Consider the following 23,599-nt stretch of genomic DNA (forward strand, 5'->3'; position numbering starts at 1 on the left):
AGAAAAGGGTTCGCGGTAATTACGTAAGAGAATCAATTAAGCACGTGAATACCTGAAGAGCTATATCCATCCACCTACCTACCGAGGGTTATTAATGAACTCGTCAGATATCCGTTAAACGTTCCCAGCTCGAACTCGCGGACCATTCTCTCTGCTTGGTACTATGCATCGAGTGATTAGTCGCCCTGAGCGCTGCTGTTATTTCGAGGGTAACGGGGACGAATTGGTAATTAATATCGAGGGCCTACGTTGGTTCACCGAGGGTTGGGTTCGGGGGCTTCAGCGAATAAACCGTCAGGGTGGATCCATCCGGACGCGCCCCCTCCGGAGATGTTAATAGGCGTTTACCAGGGTGCTCTTGCTCCTTTTATTTTCCCGCTAAACGCTCCGTTTTATTGGATTTTCTTTGATCCACGCTTTATCCGTGATGGAAGGTAAAGATTCGAAAGATAGAACGGAAGCTCCATCCTTTTGATTAGACGATTAGATTGATAACAAGAAATTGCTGAAAAATGTTTTCTATTAAATCGCTGCATATAAAATATCGTTTCTGTGAAACTTTCAATCATTGAATTTTGTTCTGTCAATTATTAACTGCACCAAAAAAAGGAGAAATTTGATATAAATCGTATACACGCAGGCTCAAGTATTCGAACACTTGTAGATACTTTAGGAACATATTACGCGTAATATATCGAAATGTCAAATATCACTCATAGTTTCTATATGTATGTATTTCCAGATTATTTTTCAGATACCAATATAATCGTAAAAGTCGTGCTTCATTACGTACAGTGCTAATGAGATTTCATGGTACGTATTCCTTTACTTTCCTATGTATTCTTCCATACTTTCCAAATTAGTTCTCATACTTATTATATTCTTTTTTTTTCGAATTAGTCTCCATGATTAGTATTTTTTTTTTAAATTACTCTTCATACTTATTGTATTTTTTAAAAAATTAGTTCATAAATATAGGGTCGCGTGACTTATAATTTAAAATCGTAATACGATTCGTCGGAATGGAAAATGACCTCGGCCGAGAGAAACGATGAATAAATTTTCCATAGTCGTTTATGCGCGTTCATCGCGTATTATTTTATTGCCTTCCGCAAAATGTGACTGCGCACGATTATGGGCTAGCGTAAAAATATAACGACCATCTGGTTAGTTCTTTACAAGCGAGCAAACGAGCTAGTCGTCGCCGCGGCTCGCCGCGAAACGTGTCTAGGCGTTTCGCATTTTTCACGAATTTCTCTTATCTCGCCGTGTAGTCCTTAAACTCTAACGAGCTTCACGGACGTTGAGCACCGCACCGAGACGGACATGATAATTAATTTGACGATCGTGTAAGCCACGCATCGCGGCATCGTACCGCAGATAATTCGTATTAGATAATCGCGAAGTAATCGCGCGCGCTTATGCGTCGCGTCGTGGCTCGGTTCAACGTCGGTGTAATTAACTTTCCACGGTCTCGTGTGGCCAGCGTGATTAATCGAGACGTGTCTATGAATTTATGGATTTCATTTAATATCTCAATGCACGGTAGGCAAAGGCCATAATTGAAACACGGCCTTTTGTCGATCGTGAGAGGCAACGCCTGGAATGACTCGGGAGAACGCAATCCTACTTAAGAGTTTGATAAAGTAATTAACTATAAAGTACCTTTAATCAGATAATACGTTCTACCGATTAGCGTATAACGTTAGCGCTTGTGCGCCGTACGCCGCGAGCTACAACACTAAGAATTACGGTGACCAAGATAACATTAATTGCGACGCGTTTTTAATGGGTTTCGGTAAATACGTTTAACGACCGACCAAGCCTCTCGCGATATCTGCGCGACATACGTGAAAGAAACTCGCGGTAAGAATTTTATTCGATTGTCGGAACAACACGGGGACAGGTGTACGTTAAACGACCGCATTAAAATACATCCGTCAGTTTATTGCGATGCTCGTTTTTCTCGTTATCTTGCCGAGGCTTTTTGTGACGATTCTGAATTGCCGGGAAAATAATAGGCAACCAGTCGCGGGGTGAGAACAATAGCGTATGTGCGCTTGTTTCCAAAGAATTCTTCGTTCTTAATGCACTTGGAATAACAAATATTTTGTTCCATGAAGATATAAAAAAACTTGGAGAGTTCAACATGTAGAAAGAGCAGTTTCTAATAAGAATTGAACCTGCTACGGTCCATGAATTTTTATGTTCCGACTTTGCTATCTTTTCAACAAGTAGAAAGATTAACTACAAGGTACATGTTTTTAAAAATATTATCCATTTTTTTTTATTTACTAGATATAATTTATTGTAGAAGTTTAGAAGCTCTAGAATTCCAATTTTTCAATCAACAGAATCGACAGAAAACACGGGACAAATACATACAGAGCAAATGTTGCAACCTGGTGTTTTAAACAAAATTTTCTGATCAAATTGGAACAAGAACAACGATTTTCTCATATTTTTCTCAAACGTACAACATTGTCTGACATTAAAGAAACGTTATTAAATTTTGAAAATGGTCGAAAAGAGGTCGCGAGATTAATAAATTACCAAAGTAGCCCATTAACCGAGCTATGTGTTAAACAGCACACTTATAAAATTCCGCAAAAATGTTTAAAGCAAAGATCCTAGAAATGATTGTACGAAACAATGGAGAAGTCGATCGCAAACGCGCGTCTTCTTCTATTTTGTCTCCCTCGCGGTACCCTCTTCTGGTTCTAACGACCAGTCAGTCATTCCAGGATAAATTATAGTCGTACGGAAGGAACATCGGCCGGTTTTTCGGCACCGCTATCGCGGGTGGCCCCATCGTGTCTTCTTACGTGTATACGCCATAAAGCACACGTATCCGTTCGTGCGCGCCTCCACCATGCTTCCTATTAAGTAATTCGTCTCCCTCCAGGACGCACACTGTGCGTCCACGTTCACGGCGTTACATGCGCAATCTTCTGATTCTAATGTCTTGATACGCGTGTCAAAGTTCACGTGAAATTAGTTGTATGTTGGACCTGTGCCTCTCATTCGAAATAACACGTGCACGTCAGAAATGAAGTTGCAACTAATGTATAACTGCATTACTTGAAACAATTAAAATATTGTTTCCTCTGCCACTTTGAGTTTTGTATTCATTATTCGTATATACAGGGTGGTTGGTAACTGGTGGTACAAGCGGAAAGGGGGTGATTCTAGGCGAAAAAAGAAGTCGAGAATATAGAATAAAAATTTTTCGTTCGAGGCTTTGTTTTCGAGAAAATCGACTTTGAATTTTCGCTCGGTACGCGTGCACTTTATCGCGTCTCGTTATAACGGATCTCACTGTAGATCGTTGTTTCGATGAAAAAATTAAAAAAACAATTTTTATTCTATATTTTCGACTTATTTTTTTGCGTAGAATCACCCCCTTTCCGCTTGCACCACCAGTTACCAACCACTCTGTATATGTCGAGTTAGCGTTGGGGTTAGAGGCGTTTAACGATCCTTCGTTTGAATTAGCCATCTTTTGTACCCCATATAGATGCTAGTTAATGGTACAAATATGATTATTACAGAATAAAGTTCACTAGCAATAAACAATGTCACTACACAATAATAAGTTCTCACTAAATACTTATAATAACAATGATTACTTAGTCACTCAATGAATATAATAATAAATTCACAAGGTGATTATATGACTATTACAGAATTTGACAATTAACCGTGACGATGCTAATGACAATAATCCTAGATTCAATAACGAATACACGGTCAACAGGATAGCAAATGCGCTTATTTACTTGTCCAACGTCCAAGTCAAAATTGAACTTATGTGCTTTCTATGTACCTCTGTGTACCTCTTGGGTCAACTATCTTTTTAAGGAGAACTATACAACTCCGTCATACCTCTTTTACGCAAAAACGTCCATCCCGTGACCGTGATTACGTTTATCGACTAGATGTGTCACTTCGAGCCCAAGCCTACTGTCATAAATCTCGAGCACACATAATCGGATTAAATCATAAACAACGGCTTCTAAGTTTTATTATTTAAGTACAGCTATAATAACAAGTCTAGAGTATTGAGGATTTTGCCAAAAATTCCAAAGGAAAGGCGTCGATGTTTTTTCATATCCGACATATACAAATTTTGAAATCATAGAGTTAAATCCAATCTTTAATTATATGATTAATACATCTATCCATCAAGCTTATAAATTGCCATGTATAAGTTTCTTTTTAATAAAAAATAGCAAGACCGATAAAAACCCAGACAGGGTCGGATTACATGTGTTTCTTTTGTTATTATTATATTTTATTGTTGTACAGACGGTCGCGTGCAATGAGGATAGCATCGATTACTGCATCTTCCCCGGTTGTTTTTCTCCGTATAACAATTTCCTCAATCTCGTTAACAATAACTGCACGCAACACGTAACATCACGTAATGAAACTGCTGGATACTCTCAACTACCCTACATTTTTGACTCGACTCCTCTTCTACTCCCTCTACTCAGCAAGACGAGTCACCAGACCGGTTGCTACTCTTCCTTCAATAAATATTCCGATCTTCCGCGTAATGGTGTCGTTCGTTATCCATGACTGACTTCTTTATTATATTGTCAATAATAATATAGATGTGTATAGCGTGCGTGCTGTGATTAGCGTGACGCCGCGTCGGTCAAGGAGCATTAAGCGAAATATAAATAATATCCACGGATGACACGCATCAAAGGCAACTCGTAGAATCCGATACTATTCGCTGTCTGACGTTGATTATACATCATTCCTATTTCTTATATGCATTTTATTATCTCTTCGCGGACCTTCAAGAGTGACAAGTAATTAATTATCAATTAATGAAAATTTGCATTCGTTAAAAGGTGTTATAAAATTTACAGATATAATAATTATGGTAGAAACGCTGCATATTATAAAAAATTGACTTGAGTTGATAAATTTGAGAATTTATGAAATTCATAAATAAATTTATCAAAATTGAAATATTCTTCTTTGAGAAGAAAGACCATATCTTGGTGAATCTTTTATTTCCAATTAAAGCTTGCCAATTTAAGCTTGTCATTGAAAAAGTTAATAAAAGTAGAGTACAGCACAGACTTTTTTTTAAAGTTTAAACTGCGTTTAAATTTTATACTGGAGAATTTATAAAGTTCATAAATAAATTTATCAAAATTGAAATATTCTTCTTCGAGGAGAAAAATCGTATCTTGGTGAATCTTTTATTTTCAATTAAAGCTTGCCAATTTAAACTTGTCATTGAAAAAGTTAATAAAAGTAGAGTACATCACACACTTTTATTTTTTAAATTTTATACTGGAGAATTTATAAAGTTCATAAATAAATTTATCAAAATTGAAATATTTTCTTCGAGGAGAAAGTCGTATCTTGGCGAATCTTTTATTTCCAATTAAAGCTTGCCAATTTAAGCTTGTCATTGAAAAAGTTAATAAAAGTAGAGTGCAGCACAGACTTTTATTTTTTAAAATTACGAAAGAACTACATTATTTAATAATATGTTTGGATGAGCTGATTTTTCGATATACGTGTAGCCTGTTCGATTACTCGATAATACAGATGTCAAGGGGAAGAATCGTGGCGACCGGACAGAAAATCTGCTTAATAATTTACCGAATCTGTAAACGGTGCCACGTGTCTCCTCAGTTTAAGGGAATACCCTCGTGCCAGAAGAATCCGAGACACGAGGCGGACCACCCACGTATATGCTTGTAACTTCCCCTGCCCTCTTTCTTCCCTCTTTTCAACGGGAATCATATAATACACCTACACCCGTCACCGAAGCAAACGCGCGTACACTCGAACCAGACGAGAGAAGAGGCGTTCATCGTGTCGTTTGCATCGACGACAGGTCCACTTCCGGCCCGCATTCGTCGCTTAAACGCTTCCTCGTGCTATGATTTGTTCGTTTCACTGACCGTAGTGGGCTCGACATGCCCTCGTCTACGTAAATGTATTATTTCCATTCGAATCTTTTATTTACGAATCTTTTATGAATTGGTTCAAACATCTTTTTATTAATTTACGATAAAGATAAAACGATTGGAATCGCTATGTGCTCCTTAGAGTTTAAAAGAGAATTCTTTGGATTTAATGGATTTCTATTATCTCAGATGACTCTTTCATCAAAAATCTAGAAAGTAAAAGAAATTGCTACCCATATCTCTAGCAGTAATTTCAAATTTGTAATATAATTAATAAAAAAAAAATAGTATAGGTAATCGATAGAATAATTTATTCGAACGTTTATGACTATCCCAAAATAAGGATAAAATCGTCCACTTAAAAATCCTCATTTTTACCACTCACATACATACGTACATAATTCGCTATTTCAAAATAGAGCACACACAATACCAAAAAATATCGAAGATGTATCTAATAAAATTCAGAAAAAGATTCGATTCGATATTTCTCGAATTGAACGCACGTCTGATACATAGACAATGGGTATGCAATCTGCAGTTTACGATGGAAGTCGAATGGGTGGAAAATGTTTGAAAGCTAGCAATTAGGGCTGTCTACTATCTAGATATATATAAAGGTGTCTAGGTATCAATTTTTGTTTGAACGGCTAGTCAGCTTGGAAGGGATCCCCTTTCAACGAATACGCGAGAATTAATCAACTTCCTCGAAGTTTGGGTCATTCGTATGTGTGACCCTGAAAAGATTGATGTACTCGACCGTACTTAATCGTATGTATGCTCGTAAAGACGAATGACGATCAACTTCCTTCCGGAGGCCACCTACGCTTCTCGATTCGTCCGCTCTGCGTTGAAACGTCATTAACCGTGAACGAGCAGCTGAAGTTTCTTGGAAAATAATTATCATAAACTCCGTTTCGGCGAACTCAATCGGCCGTATGATGTATGTTCTGTAAACGAATCTTGATACCTTTCACGGTATCATTGACCACTTACGATTATCATTGTCTCGAATTTAAAATGAACTACCTCCTCATGAATGACTCTGATAATAAGAGCATGTCCCTCAAATTGTGCTCGAACGAACTTCAACAAATCGTATCAAGCAATGGTCTCTGGTATATACGTTTAATGTTGTATATCTTACAGTTTTCTAGGAAAACATATTGCGCTCTGCTTTGATAATAGAGACACTGATAGTATGACGCACGTAAGCTTGTAGTAAGTTCATTAATTTATTTCAATAAAAGTGGAGAGATTCATTTTTTCCAAATCAAATTCAGATCACATAATAAAATTGCTGTAGCTTTAAATATTTTGTATTTGCATCTATGTATTTTAAATAGCGAATTACTCAGTTTGTTGAATATTGGGATTTCTCCACATTTGCTCTAAATGCTTCAACAACGCCAAGTTCATTTCTACTGTCATAACAACTGAGGATTCATAATTTTCTAACACTAATTCAATAATTTTCTAATACTAAAATAGACATAAGCGACGTCCCTCGAACGTTTACTATAAATGTCGTATTTTTGGTCGATTTAATCAACACACTGCTTCAATTGGAAAGCAAGTCGTATAACTCGTGACAACGAATGATATCGATAAAACGACCAACCATGATAATCGATAACCCGAACGGTCGATTGACTAGAAGAAACGATTAGTAAAAAGAAAACGGTAGCTCGTTACGGCCACTTAATTGATTTAATAGCAGAAAATCTAGCCGGATAATCGTCCCCACCATATTATTTCAACGTGAAGTAATCCCTCTGTGTCGGAGACATTCCCCGCGTTTCAGCAATGCTGTTTCTTCGTTGCTGAATCCTAGTGAACCACGCTTGCAGTCTCTACTTCCTTTCACTAATAGGTCCTCCATGGACAAACGATCAACAACGAATTCAATTTCTAAACGGCCGATCGAGCAGGTGCGCTGGTCGACGTTATGCCTACAAACTGTCCGTCCGTTAGGGCTGATTCTCATTAGCGGGACGCCAGAGCTTATTCCGTTCGCTTATTAACTGCGGAAAAGCACGCGGCGCGCGCGTATGTGAGCGACCGATGGAGAAACGCGCGCGCGCGCGCCAACTCGCGCACAATTAATTTAAAAGTTAAATGCTTCGGAACCCCGCGCTCAGGAATACGGCGTTATTAATTACGCAATATTACACTCGTATCTTTCATGCTGTTGCGTTCGAATTATCGTCAAAGAAAGCAGGGACTTGATTCATCAAAGTCGTCCCTTTTGACCGAACGATGCACCGAGAGTCGCGTTCGTCTTAAATGGCCTATATGCTTCCTCCTTCCTACGTTCCATCCCGTGTTCCGATCGTTTGTCAACATTAAGCGTACATAGAATCGAACATGTACTTTGCAATGTTAGTCGAGTGTACTGGCAGCATTTCTCGATTCATTAATCCTCCTCGCTGTTCGCTTCGGTATAACAATTTGGAGATTATTGTTGTGACCGTTTGGGAAAGTGTATTTTATATGGCAGTTTCTTTTAGATACATTGCGCTCTGCACGAGTTACGCGTTACGGTCGCAAGCTAAAGATGTGAAAAGAACGTATCTATATGTTTATAAATTCTTCATTACATGTAGATTGCGGATTTTTATGTATTAGGTTGTCCGAAAACTTTCCTTCGTCTCATAAGGTGATAATAGACGAACAATAATTTCTGTTTTGTATTATTTTATTGAATTAGGTATGATCCAATTCGTTATATTTTTATTACTTTGTTCGCGCATAGTTCAATAAACTAATATGAAACAAAAAACATTGTGCGTCTATTATTTCCTTATAAAACGACAGAAACTTTCGGACAAGCTAATATTTATAGGAAATTTGAAAGTATAGGGTTGCATAACATGACAAGTATATAAGATATCCAGATTATAATGCTTTTTATAATATCTAGTAGCTAAATCCGCAAAAAATCCGCAGTCTAATTATAACGTTGAAAAATTGTAGCAGCCAAGCGAGCATTATTCTAAAAAATGCAATTCAAGAATAAAAATTAATGGAATAAATTGTTAAAATAAATTAATTAACATTAATATTATAATTCCATTAATTTTAATTTTTAATTTATTTTCTTAGTTATTTTATTTTGTTGTTATTTCTATACTCAGAGGTGATCTCTAGCTCTTTTTGCCTATCCGCTTCCCACGTCTGCACTCACCATTTGTATTCTGTTTCGATTTTTCTCTCATTAACCCCCCATAAGTATTTCTACTTTATCTGTTAATTTCGGCGGGCCACATCTGCTCGTGTTAAACTTGTACGGGATATAAATTTCGCTCGCGACATTATGGAAAAGTATGGAAATTGTCGAAAGATTTTATAGGCATGGGGAAACGTGAAAATCGGCTTAATTCTTCTCTTCTTCCCATTTTTTCACAGCTGTATTTCTTCAAAAATCTTATTCCTTTTTGGAATACTTTACTCGTAAGAAGCGCGAAATACGCAAAGATAGTGAGACGATTAGTGTAAAAAACTGTGTGACATAACGTAGGTATTTCCGGTTTCTTTGAATAATTACAATAAAAATGAAAACAAAATTCTTTACATGCGCCCCTAGTGATGTTCTCAAAGCGACAGTTAAAGGTTAATAATCATATCGTATATGATTTAATAATTAGTAAGTTATTAATTCAATTGTTGTTATTTCTATACTCAGAGGTAAGATCAGAATAGTTATTATTTTATCGAATGGATAAATCCATCACACCGTTCTGAGCCAAAAAAACCTTTATTGCACGCGTTTACAAAAACTAGGGATAAAAACAAAAAGGCATCTTAAGCCTATCGATCAAATCTATCGATTGTAACCAGGATCATCCTCCAGTTACTATTTCTTATAACTAACGCATCTGCATATGGATAGCGAGCACGAACTCGCGTTGTCATTTTCTACATATTTGCTATTAATATTAGAAATTCAAATTAATGGAAATAGATGTCAAAATGAAAGACTATAAAAAACACTCGAATAGACAGGAAATAAAAATATTTGCGACTTTGATTTGTAAGATTTCATTCCTTTTATATTCATCGCGATGCTCAACGTCGCTCGAATATGAAACGCGATCAGTGCGAATGACAGATAATCTCTGGTGGTGTTGTTGATTCGCGACGAAGAAGACAGGAAGAGGGAAGGGAATATGGCGTTGGCGGTGGTTATCGGCGCAGTGACCGTGTAAAAGTTTGCTCCGTGGCGCGTTACGCCCATAAGTCAGGGGATATTTGAAAGGCGATGCAGCGTTCTGGGGCCAGCAAGTGGATCCCCCGCGGTGCTATACGCTGGCTTGTTAATCGGCCAATGGACATGCCGTTTCGCGTCCAGCTCTGCCTCGGAAATGTTCTTCGTTCTCTTCGCCGGACGATCTGGCCTAAAGGAAACCCACCAGCGAGATATCGCCACGATGTCGCCGATTTCTTTCGCGATACCGAGCTCCGGATTAATGTAACGAGAATTTAACGAGTAGCTTACTTTTCGGTGTTGTTTCCCGTATAATGTACCAGTTCGTTGACTTAATGAGCCTTGCCGAGCCTCCTCATTTCGAGGAAGGACGTATGGGTCGTTTGAAGAGCTCGAAACTTTAGAAAAATTACAAAATAGCATATTTTCATAGAAATATCATTTAATCGAGCAAAATGTGTATTTTGTTTAACGACCTGGCCAGCTGCAACTTCACGAATATTTTTGAATACGTTTTTCTTCTCCTTGGTTAACGAATTTATGTAGCTTTAGTCCTACGATGTACTAAATTCAACATTATATTTCAAGTATACTGCTTGTAGTATTTATATGTCGGGGTATCATTAGAATTTAAGCCGCGTAACGATTCTTCGTTTGAATTAGCCATTGTTTTACGAAACAGAGATTATATTTACGCGAATATACAAGATTTTACAAAATATTATGAATAATGAGTTTAATAAATGATAAGATTAACAAACGATAAGTTTAACTAATGATTAGATTAAAGAATAATAAGTTTAACGAATAATAAGAGGAACGAATAATATGTCTTACGAATAATAAATTTAACGAATAATGAGATTAACGATTGATAGGTTTTACGAATAATGAATTTAATTAACGCTATTAACAATGTTCCGGGGTTCAAACGAATCCACGGTCAACAGGATAACTCTACTATGCGTAGAATAATTTTAAACACAAAGATACGATTGCTGAGACACTCGGTAAATTGCTCGATGTATCACTTTCCAAGGCGATCACACGAATGAATATCTGATGAAAATCTTTTTCGCTGTACGACTGCATTTGTTTGTTATATGCTCGCTGGAGGCATCGAGAAGGTTCCAATCGTCGTTGCTAGGCAGTTTCTGTCAAAAGTTTGTTGTATACTCTTTGGAAGCACCGAGAAAGATCCAAACGCCGTTGCTAGGCAGTTTCTGTCTGGAGTTTGATTCCTAATACAACGTGTGTCCCATTATATCGACATCTCCAAAGTACAATTCTATGTGATTTCTAGGGAGAACGATACAACCGATCCACACCTTCGTCAGACAAAACGTTTATCCCGTGACCGTGGCTACGTTCGGCGACCAGTTGTCACCTCGAACCCACTTTCGCTTTCAAAAATATCAAACAATTACAAATGACAATTGCTTAATTACAGCTATGATAAAATCTAGGCTAAAGCATTAGAAGACTTCCTCAAAATTGCAAAGGGAAGGCTCCGGTTTTCCTTTCATCTCCGACATATATAAAGCTTTTGTGTTTTTAGTAGATATATAAAATTGACTATTTTGTATCGAAACTTAATTCGTTATTTATTATACGAATTTAATTTGTTATTAGTTAGAAGAACTTCTTATACTTGAACTTAACATTGTCATATTAAATCTTCCTCGTTAATTAATCTTAATTTACAATATGCAAATCCATTAAACTCATGCCCATCGATACTTATGTTTCTACTTCACCTTGTTGCAAAATGAAAACTCTTTCGTTAATCACTCCCAATTTACACCTGCATTTTCCACAGTACTTTTCAGAGAAAATCTACTCCGCGCCAATACCTTTGCCCATCGCTGCAATCTCGCGTAATGATAGAATCGTCCCGTAATTCGCGTAGAAAATCGTTGCTTCTTAATTACCGCTGTGTATGTACACGTATGTCGCGTGATTATGCTTCTATTGACCGACGTAATTTCTCCAGTTGATAACGCCAAACCGCTCGTTTCGAACGTTTCGCGTCTCGTGACGAATCGCTCGTTCGATCGTGTTTACTCGACCGTGGATCTGATTCTGTACGCTTGAGCCAAACGAAAGAGGAGGAAGGGCGATCCTCTGGAACTTGGTCAGCTCCAAACAAACGCGATGATATGGTAGCGAAGGCTCGTGATCAGACAAGAATGATAATTGCAGGAGTCGTTAATACGTCGTTAAAAGTGATTTTATTTTAACGGCTGAACGTGCACATACGATGGAAGGGAAAACGCGTTGAGAAAGTTATTTCCCTCGTTATTGATGCTACTTCGATTGGAATTTGTAGAAGTTGGATAATTAACGCCGTACAACATCTTCGACAATGTGTGCGTGTCGCTGTAACGACGTTCTATTAAAAGAACATTTTTAACACGGGCTCGAGGAAGACGTAGCTTTTAGTTAATCGATTCGCAGGGGAACCAAGTAACAGGCATTTTTCCCAGAGAAAATAGAAAGGGAGAGATTGCACATCAGTCTTGATTGTTAAACGCCGACGTGTAAGCTCAATGTTGATAATAACACGTCTTTATTGCGTCAAATTAAACGAAGTACGGCGATATGCAAATCGAAGCAACTACGTAGTTCAGTTGTAATTACAGGCTGAAGTCAAGGCAGAGGTTGCATGCTCTCGCCAGCTATCTATGTCTGATGCCTAGATGTAGTACGAGAACTATTAAACCACGAAGAATCGCGAAATATAACGAAAGAGAATAATAGGGAACCGATAGAGTGAAATGTAACGATGATAACGATAAATAGTAACTGTAAAAATATGCAAAATTAGTAAAAGTAAGAAATAAATGTAGTTTTTATGAGCCTGAAATACATCGAAAAGAGTATCAACGAATATCGAGGAGAACGAGATGCAAAAACAAAATCAGTCGTGGATGTTAAATCGATCGAATCGATTTCTTTCGCGAAATCGATTCACCGGAAATCTCTAATAACGTAATTTTACGATCGCAAACCACGCGAGGAAGGGAAAGAAATGAGTTTCCCATTAGCGGTCAGCCCGTTATTCCTAAAGTTCGCGTCTCCGCGTGTTCTCGAATAGAATCGATAAATCTTTCTGGTATTTATCACGTCAGAAAGAAAAAGACAGAAAGAGATTTCTCATTGCGTGTCAGCCACGAGTTTCAGCCAGTTTCTTAAGAAATCTGCGTCCAACAGGCCGGGTAACACAATACCGCCATTTGTAGCACGACGCGAGACGAAAATGATCGTTACAGGCGATTCGAGTTATCTGAAAATACACTTTACGATATCTGAAACGAACGGAAGCCATTCATAGGTTTCTGTAGTCGCCTCTAGGCCACACACGGACCACGTGAGGCTGATATTATAGGTACACACGGTGCGTGCCTCCTATCCAGAGAGTTTGTTATCGTGTTCAACCGCAGAGAACGGGAGGCACCTTCGATTTAACCTTAATAAAATCTATGGATCCCACGAGGCTGCCCGATATGGAGCAAGCTTTCGCTTCTACACACGTGTCCGGTTATCTGCGTACGTATACCTACATAACTCGCATACGCATACTCATGTAACATTGGATGATTCAAGAGTACGCAAGTTAGATTGGATGAGCGTTATTAGATTTTGTATTTTATCCGTAATACGGCTGCGATAGATTTTGAAAATATTTTCGTTTGATTTCGAATAATATCTACATACAGTGGCTAGAAAAATAGAAACGTTCAAACGTGGAAAATAAGAAATTCAACGGCTCGAACAATTTTGAAATTACATATTTCAACTTCGGATCGTCTTGGCAATTCCTGCGAGTTGGACTGGTGATAGATTTTGAAAATATTTTCGTTTGATTTCGAATAATATCTACATACAGTGGCTAGAAAAATAGAAACGTTCAAACGTGGAAAATAAGAAATTCAACGGCTCGAACAATTTTGAAATTACATATTTCAACTTCGGATCGTCTTGGCAATTCCTGCGAGTTGGACTGGTGATAGATTTTGAAAATATTTTCGTTTGATTTCGAATAATATCTACATACAGTGGCTAGAAAAATAGAAACGTTCAAACGTGAAAAATAAGAAATTCAACGGCTCGAACAATTTTGAAATTACATATTTCAACTTCGGATCGTCTTGGCAATTCCTGCGAGTTGGACTGGTGATAGATTTTGAAAATATTTTCGTTTGATTTTGAATAATATCTACATACAGTGGCTAGAAAAATAGAAACGTTCAAACGTGAAAAATAAGAAATTCAACGGCTCGAACAATTTTGAAATTACATATTTCAACTTCGGATCGTCTTGGCAATTCCTGCGAGTTGGACTGGTGATAGATTTTGAAAATATTTTCGTTTGATTTTGAATAATATCTACATACAGTGGCTAGAAAAATAGAAACGTTCAAACGTGAAAAATAACAAATTCAACGGCTCGAACAATTTTGAAATTACATATTTCAACTTCGGATCGTCTTGGTAATTCCTGCGAGTTGGACTGGTGATAGATTTTGAAAATATTTTCGTTTGATTTCGAATAATATATACACACAGTGGCTAGAAAAATAGAAACGTTCAAACGTGAAAAATAAAAAATTCAACGGCTCGAAAAATTTTGAAATTACATATTTCAACTTCGGATCGTCTTGGTAATTCCTGCGAGTTGGACTTGGTGTACACGTATCGGTTGTCTTGTCCAATCAGTTGAACAAGGGTATAGTAGTTAGAGCGGGTAGAGAGCGCGACGCGAGCCAGCCTTGCAAATTAATGTCTCTTTATTTCGTAGCGTACATTTCGTTAAAGCTTGATTTATCACCATATAGCTCGCGTTTGCCTTTTTATCGGTCGATCGCCCGCGGCCTCGATCGTTCCTTTAATTATGCAACGCCGTATGGATCCTATTCGTGGCCTGAAGCTAATAATAACGATCGAAGACCACGCGCGATCTCGTTTCCTTTCCTTGCGCGAGATTCCGCCGTTCTTTTTCTTCGATTTCTCGTTCTGCGGGGTGAACATTGATAAAACGTGCGGCTAAGATCACGCCCAAAGCTGCATACGGCATAAATACATTGCTCAAAACGATCAGAGAATCAGATTTCTAAGTCAGATATCAGATCCTAATGAAATATGCCGCGTTAAACTCCGTGCTGTTTCGTTCGGGCTCGTTTCACCCGAGATGAGTTCAATTTAAATACAAAACTGATGTATGGACGTTGTTATGAGTTGTGTGGAATATGAAGTTGGTAAATGCATAGGTGCAGTTTGGATAATTCTGATTCTAATTCGTAAAACTTTACTTTCTTCATAATACGTAAATAGCTTGGAAGAAATGTGGTACAAGTAACGATCTTTATTGTCTGTCTTGTATCTTCATTTTGAGAAAAGTAGAGAAATCTGTGTTTCCAAAAATTAAAAGAATTATACGTTTTTGTAAACACTTACAAATTTTATAAATTATGAACATGCGTGTTGTCTATTCTTCCCTGGCTCTATCTTATTCGTGGAAAAAGTTCACTTATACTACTTTTCCACCGATTCTGAGCACCTCGTTCATGAATCAGTGAAAAGTGAAAATACGTTTGAACTCAACTTTTTTATCATCGTAGACTTTCAACAAATGAACTGTTGAAAGTACCTTTCAATATCTTCATCTTATTCTGCGAGCACTCGCTAAATCAAATTAAACCTTTTTCAATGAGAATAAAAATCCTTTTCGTAAAAAGAAATGCAAGGGTAAAATTTTACCCCTACGAATGACCAATATGCACAATTAACTTGATTCTTAAAATTCTTTTCCCAGAAGAGCGATCGTTTCTCATATCGCGAATATTTTTACTCGATTGAAAAGTCCACGCATTAATGACAGTTCCTGCTAATCAGAACGGGTTCATAGCCCTTTCTCCTCGTTAAGAGAGAGCAACGGTTTCCCATTTGTCGCATTCGCCGAGAATATCGGCCATTTATCGCGAACCACCGCCACCGTGAACGAATTTACCTGGTTTTTCTTCGTTCACGACTTTCAGCAGCAACGATTTCTTTACCATTTCCTCCTGACACCGCTCGTTGTCCCGTTAATGGAAATATCTTCCGTATACGTTGCTCAGCCCAGAAAGCTAATTAACCATAACTTTCCGTAAATGGATATAACATGCGATATTCCCCTTTTATTGGCTAATCGCCTTCAAGTAGTAATGAATATATATATATATATATATTTCTACAGGGAAATTTTATGTTATTTCTAGTTACACACCTTTTTTTATAAGCAAGATTTATTGTTACTGATCGCCAAATGGTACTTCGAATACCAGAAAATAGCAGATTTGTTCACAAGTTCGGTCGTTTTTCTTTTATTAAGAATTTTATATGGAATTGATATAGAAAATTATGTATAGAAAAGAATGATGAGATCAGTTGTAAACATATTTCTCCTCGCTTTTTACTGCTTCTTATTCAATAATTCATTCTTATTTGGAAACTAATTTTTCTATTGTTGACTTCATAAAATCTCATTAATTTTACGTTTCTAAAAGAACATCGCCGTTTCTGTTTCACCACTCCGTCGATTTCCTTCGAATTAAATATTAATTAAGAAGGTAATAAAGAAAATAGCTTTCACAGGTTGAGAACGATACTTCGTCGAAAAGCGATTATGAAGAAACGATAAACGACTGAACGAATGGACGACGAAACGAATAGACCACGCGACGAAATCTTGTAATTTGGTTGATTGGCCGTTGAACCAGCGAATAATTAAGGAAAATTAACAACAACCAGGTCCCTAATAGTCACGATGATGTTTGTAACGACCAGAGACGAGGAGAGATTCGTATCGGCGCACGAAAGTTGCATAATTCCCTCGGCAGTCACGAGAAACACCGATCTAATCGTGTTTCGAGATGACCGTCTGACTAAAATTCTAGTTTTACTTAACGACACGTCGCGCGTCTCGACTGTACTATGCGGCGTTGATTTCCTTCGAGAATCGAGTCCCTGTCGCGGCACCGTAAAACCACTGGTCGAGGTAATTAATAACGAATTTATCCCGGTGATAAGGTGGTCTGGAGTACGACGCCTCGTAAGCGTATCTCGTTGATTTGACTGACCGGCAATAAAGCACCATTAACACTGTCCAACATTTTTCACCGAGTGCAAAGTGCTAAATTATAAAGTCACCGTGGAGAACCAGATCAAATGCGATATTTCTTGGCCTCGTGATCTGCCGCTCTTCTCTTCTCCTCGCTAAACTAGTTCTTTTCTGTAAAGAAGCCAAACGTCGATATACGAAGTCTCATTGAGCAATTTATTCATCACATTGTACAAAGATAAATGGTTGGCTAGTGGAAAGAAGATTGGTCCGTTTAGTTCTAGCTACACTGTAAATGTTTCGATATTTATGGAGAATTTAAAGATGCAAAGATGCTGAGATTGGAAAAATATGTAACATGTATCTGGAATATATGGAAAATAAATATGTAGTACTTCTTCGTGTTGTAATATTTATAGAGTGAGCAAAAATCACTTACAACCTAATTATAGCGTGTTAAACCTATTTTCTGTCACATAAATCTAAAAACACGGCACACGAGTTTTTATCACTAGTTGAAATTATACTATTGGAACATGCCAGCTTTCTATCTTGCAATTTTTATAAAATTAACCGCTGCGAATGATCAACTTAATCAAGATAATCATAGACATTTTATGGATATTTATACAGTGGTATATTTTTGGAGGTTCGAACGATTTATTGTAAAGTCTCGCCAGGCATCTTCTCGCTATCAGCCTAACTAATTTCCGAATTTCTCTGTAAATCGACATTGACGAGGTTTCCGTTTGAATATTGAGTGCACGCGTGGGCGCAGAAAGAATACATAGAGTAGTGTTCCAACCTGTGATATCAAGCGGCACGACCGGTGCAATAACAGTGATTAAGCTTTATCGTGACCGTTTCAACGGACTATTTATCTGTCGGCCGCGAAATTACGCGCTGTAAAGACATAATAGGAACGTGATCCAATATTGTCGTTCGTCCACGGTGGGTGCTCGGGCGGTTGAAACTGGCCACGCAAAAACTACCGGTTATTAATCGGGAATTTAGCACTTTTATGTGTTCCGCCGACCGTACGACTTCATTCACCGAATAGATCGCAATGACAACGCGACAACGAAACGTTTTTGATTCCACTTCCCTCTTTCTATATCCTGTTTCGGTTTAATATTCATATTTAATATTCAACGTTTAGTAATTATTGAGATAGAAGTCGATCAGTTTTCTGCAACTCTGACCATTTCCAAACCAATATTTACCTAATCGAATAAATTTCTATCGACTGAATATATACTTATCTATATACGAATTCCTCTTATTGGAGCAAACAATTATAAGTAGGAGAAAGCATTCGATATACTGCAGTTATGCAATTTATCGTTGAACAAGTCCAAACAAATAAATTCCACTGAGTAAATTTTTTTCATAAACAGGCCTGTGTCTACTAAAAGAAAAACTCAAAGACTTAGAAAACTAACGCGAATCACTTTGGAATAGAGAGCTGAAATCAGAGTAGCTACACGCGAAAGTGCGTGTGCGATGGTAAGAAAAATTGATCCGTGAGAAATTCGTGGCATTCCCATTAGTCGTTTCCTAACGTTGCACTGCACCCGACTATTAAAATACAATAGGGTAGCAAAGCGACGGATTCGCGCCGGTTGTGTTATGCCTTTGATTTTTTTCTAACACAATGCCTATCGAGCTGCGGACAGCAATAATTTTCACCGAGCACGCATCCATGGTACATACGCGGTAGCTCCTTGTGCAAAAAGGGACAAGCACGACGAAAGGACGCAACGCGGCAGCAACCGCCGCACGTTTGGAAAACAGAAAACCGATCTAATAGGGTGCGATTATTTACCGATGGTTTGCATAAGAATACGACAACTGAATGACCTATAGGAAATTGTTGTTACGCATACAAAAGCCGAGAGAAATAGTTGGTTGCATATCGCGGTTGATTTATGGGGCAGAGAGCAGCTTATTTCTCCGAGTGCTTAACAATTGTTTCCTGACAATGAGCGTATATCAGATATGAGTGACACGAAGAAACGTTTTCTACCATTCATCAAGCTGGCACTCGGTCGGTGAGTAAAGTAATTACACGTTTTCCTGTGTCGTTTGAAAGGGTCATCCATCTGCTCGAAACCGGGGAAACAATTCCGCCAAGACGTCCAATCGCGACAAAATAAATCTCTAATTAGCCCGTTTGGTAGAAGGAAGTTCGATTTCGTACGTGAAACGCTGGGCTCGTTTCAACGCTAGGGGAACGCCTGCTAAAAGGCTCGTTGAATATTCAGGAATAGAAGTTGATCGAGCGAAGATGCTCGAATGAAATGGTAATTTTTACGTGAAATCATACGTCTTGTTGTGCTAATTAAACGTACATCTTAATTAAGTCGGCATATACACAGATATAGACAGTGGCTTGTTCTTTGTGTTACACCGTAAGACCGTGTTGAATTTTAATGTTTTTTTTTTCTATGTTTCGAGGTTCGATGAATTATTAATATCTCAATTAAAATCGGCGCTCTTGTATCTCGATCGTGAATCAGATTCGAGGAACGAATATTATTCATTCTAGCAGTATCGTCACGAACACATTTTTGCCAGGTACTTTGGAATAATTAGTTAACCGTCGAAGTTAGAAAAAGATAATCTAAATAAAATTGTCGAAATCGTGACAGAGAAATATCTCACAATAACCGAACCCTTATATAACAACGATTTCTTTCAGACCAAGGAATATAATTCTTTTATAGCGTTCGAATCTCACGAGTTGATGAACTTTGCACCATTATACTGTTCTAATGAGAAATTCCGTTACAGCGGAGCGATCGCTGACAACGAGCGCTTATCCATTAGTCGTTTAATCATTTGCGTTCCTTCACGAAAATCGCTCGAACGTCAAACACAACATAGTAAATTGTGCACGAAATAAATTCAACGGGAATCACGAGCAAGCACAGGAAATACCATTGATTATACTATTAACTGACCTTTTCTTATTTAACCGCCACGATGGAAATTTATCTGCAAACCGGCTAAACCGATCGACGTTATACCTCATCGTATCGATTCGCAAAGATGTTACGTAAAAGCAGCAACGTGAGACTATTTTAACTTCCATAAGTTAAAAATTGCCCCTGAGAATTCATTGTAGCGGCTAGTTAACGAACCCGCTGTATCGGTACTTGACATTTTTACACGCTGTAAACCGAATACTAATAGCTTCCCCCCTGTTATCTACCATCTACACAGACGTTAATGACTGTCGTTAGAAAAGACTCCGTTCTCCTAGCACGGTTCTCGCTTCGAGGAACGATCGTAACAGAGAACAGAACTCACCAGAGGAAGGTCGATCCGAGTATCTGGTGCAGTAGACCCAGGCAGGCCACGGTAACTGCTTTCCAGGATCGGTCACAGGTGGTACAGGCGTGTTCGAGGCAGGATTCCCGGTCGCCACACCGCCACCGGACGAGGTATTGGTCGTCGAGCTTGTTTCCGAGCTGCTCTTCTCCGTGGTTTCGGTAGTCGACTCTAGAAAGTCCTTGGTCAAGTCAATGGGCCTCGAGCTGACCTTCTTCGGCCGAGACTTCTTCAATGATATGGGATCGGTGATCCTCCTACCGAAGTCCGCCTTGAGTATGTTGTCTATACTGAATTTCAAGCCAGCCTGATGCTGCAGATTGTTGTTGTTATTATGGTTATTATGATGGTTACTGTTATTGATGCCATTATTCTGAACTCCATTGGCGCCATGCATCGTCCTTCCGTTTTCCTCTCTCGCCCCGGGTGAGGAAGGGCTGCCAGGTTCCCTTTGAAGAATCTTGCTGACCGAAAGTCGATGCTGGTGAACCGAGTTTGCCGGAACGTGTTGTATCTGGGACGTCTGATGAAGGTGAACGTGGCTGTTAGCGTGATGCAAATGCTGGCCAGGATGGGGCATTAGCGAGGCGGTTTCTCGAGGATCTCTGCAAGCTGTTGGATGGAGAACAGGAGTGGTCGCTTGCAGACCGGTAACTGTCATGGCCGACGGTGGTGACAACGACAGTCTGGTCACTAGAGGAACGCTGATCGGAGTCCGGTGAAGCCTTTCCACGGTCGGGTAAACGATCTCGTGACTCAGACTATGCTGAACTCGAGTAGGATAGTCGGGAATCTCGGTTTCCCTCGATGAATATCGTGGTAGCAAGTGTGCAGGATGATTGGATTGATACCTGGGCACTATGACCTCTTGAATCGCTTCGGGCCGACCCGGGGACGAAGCAGTGGCTGAAGACGAAGCCGGTGACCTGACTGAGGATGCCGTGGGCGATGACGGTGGCTGACTGTACGCCGGTGGACTCGGTGCCGAGATGTGATTACCGGTTCGTTGATAGAACGCATCGTTACAGCTCGCTGAACTAGAAGGCGATGGTGTCGCCGATGTCCTCGTGTTCTCCTCGTCGCGAAAGTCACCGCGACTGCTCGCCGATTCCTGCTCGTACCTGACCGAGCTACAACCGCGGATACCAACGACGCTTGTGGGCGTCGGTTCGCTACCGACGCTCAACACTTCGCTGGTGTCGCTTTCGCAATCGCTGTCAGGATTGTTGCCGTCACTTCCTCGTATCTGATCCCGTTTCTCGGACTCGTCGGGCTCCAGCCTGGCCGCTAGATAATTCTGCCTGATCTCATGGAGATCGTTCGAATCTAAACCGGTGGATGATTCCGGTGGTGTGTTCGACATGTTTCCCTTTCTTTTTCTTTTTTATTTCTTTTTCTTCTTAAGAAGATTTCTTTCGTGTTTTACCGAGTTGATCGGTGCGAAAATGTAAAATCTTGTTTTAAGTCTTTAACCCTTCCATGACGACTGTCAAACACTCGTCTTCGCTTTGTCCCTCGATCTACTTGACAATTTGAATTTCAGGTCGTTACCTAACGGATTCCATCCGCTGCAAGTTGCCTGGAGGGATCATTGTCTTCGTACAGGGCACCTGTTCGATCATTGGCCACCTGTAAATCGTTAACAACCCATCCCTGATATCCTACTCGCATAGTGTCTCAGAATTCTATCATAGAATACACACTTCACGACAGAAACTTCGAAATACTCGCGCACGCTTCAGTTATTTCCCGAGCACAAAGTACTCTTCCCTCAGTTTCTTTGCCGACGGACACTGTTCAAGCCAGTTCATGACGGATTGCCACCACGAGGTTCGCGTTTATCTCTCATCTTCCCCCGATAACCTATCCTCCGGGCGTAATACGCTAAGAACCAGTCCACCCGAGCCACCAGCTCATTACTTCAACGGACAGTCCAACCGACAACGAACCGTATCGTCCTCATCGATGCTTCTCGTCATCACTAACTTTTCGTACCTTAACCTCAAAATCTTCCCGATACGTCCATAATCCATTGCACTCTCACTTTCGCGTTCACCCTTGTACCGGGTGGTTCTTCTAACCTAAATTAAGCGTACAGGGGAGTCGTGCCCACCGTGGCGATAAACTGAACCGTGTGAACGCGCACGATACGCGCACTACCAGTCGACGAGCAGGAAACCGAGGCGAAAACACAGGCCAACGGTTCGGACGAAGCAAGCAGATCGGAAGGAGAGACGAAGAGACGCGATGCTCCGGATGATCGGTGGAAACGTGGCGAGTTGGTTACACGGCGCTGGTAGAGACGCGGGTTTCAACGGAACCGTTGTGCGACGCTGTGGATCCAGGCCGGGCTGGTTGTCCAGTTGGTTGCCGCGAAGCGTCTGCGGCGAGGAAGCGGCGGGAGGGTCGACGATGGGCGTTTCTGGGCGTCGATTCCACGGCCGCTACGCCCCTGAGCTGACCTTTTCAGGGGTGAAGACCCTGTCTAGGGGCGCGACCATTCGACATCTGCCGGCTGCTGCGAGAACTCCGCACCGTGTAACGCCCAGCTTTCCACCACTCCGTAAAAGCAACTGCTGATAGGCAACTGGGAACCTGGTTTCCCCTCTTCAAGCCAGCTTCTCCCTCTTCCTTTCGTTCGAACACCTTTCCCAACGGTCTCGGTTCCTCTTTCAACATCGAGCCTCCGCTGCATCGTGTCCCCACTTACCAGCTCGCAGTCGCAAACCTCCCGTCTCTCTGGTCTCTCTTCGTGTTTATCCGTACCTATCCTGTCTTTCTCTCTTCGTTAAGTAATTCCTACCTCTTTCTTCTACCTGGACGAAACGTTCTCCGTTTTACTTCTTCGGCTCCTCTATCCGCTCGTCCGGTGATCCAGTACGCTGCCCCTGTTCGCTTGTCCTTTTTAGTCGGACGGTGTTCATCTTCTTCCTGCTCGTGGTCGATTTATCCCCTCCAGACATTATCGCGTTTGGCTTTCCAGATTGTCGTCGTCTCTCCTCGCCTCTCTTCCCAGTT

The 23,599-nt window shown here is 39.8% G+C and overlaps 1 protein-coding gene across 1 annotated transcript; it reads right to left on the reverse strand.

The window, feature by feature from the left end:
- Window positions 1-20,489: 20,489 nt before the first annotated feature.
- On the reverse strand, window positions 20,490-23,312 carry LOC126869542 (rho GTPase-activating protein gacK-like). Its single transcript, XM_050626194.1, has one exon. It carries the CDS (start codon window positions 21,942-21,944, stop codon window positions 20,490-20,492), a length of 1,455 nt encoding a protein of 484 aa, XP_050482151.1. The 5' UTR covers window positions 21,945-23,312.
- Between the last annotated feature and the right edge of the window lie 287 nt (window positions 23,313-23,599).

This window comes from Bombus huntii, chromosome 9 (assembly GCF_024542735.1).
Source record: "Bombus huntii isolate Logan2020A chromosome 9, iyBomHunt1.1, whole genome shotgun sequence".
Lineage (NCBI taxonomy): Eukaryota > Metazoa > Arthropoda > Insecta > Hymenoptera > Apidae > Bombus > Bombus huntii.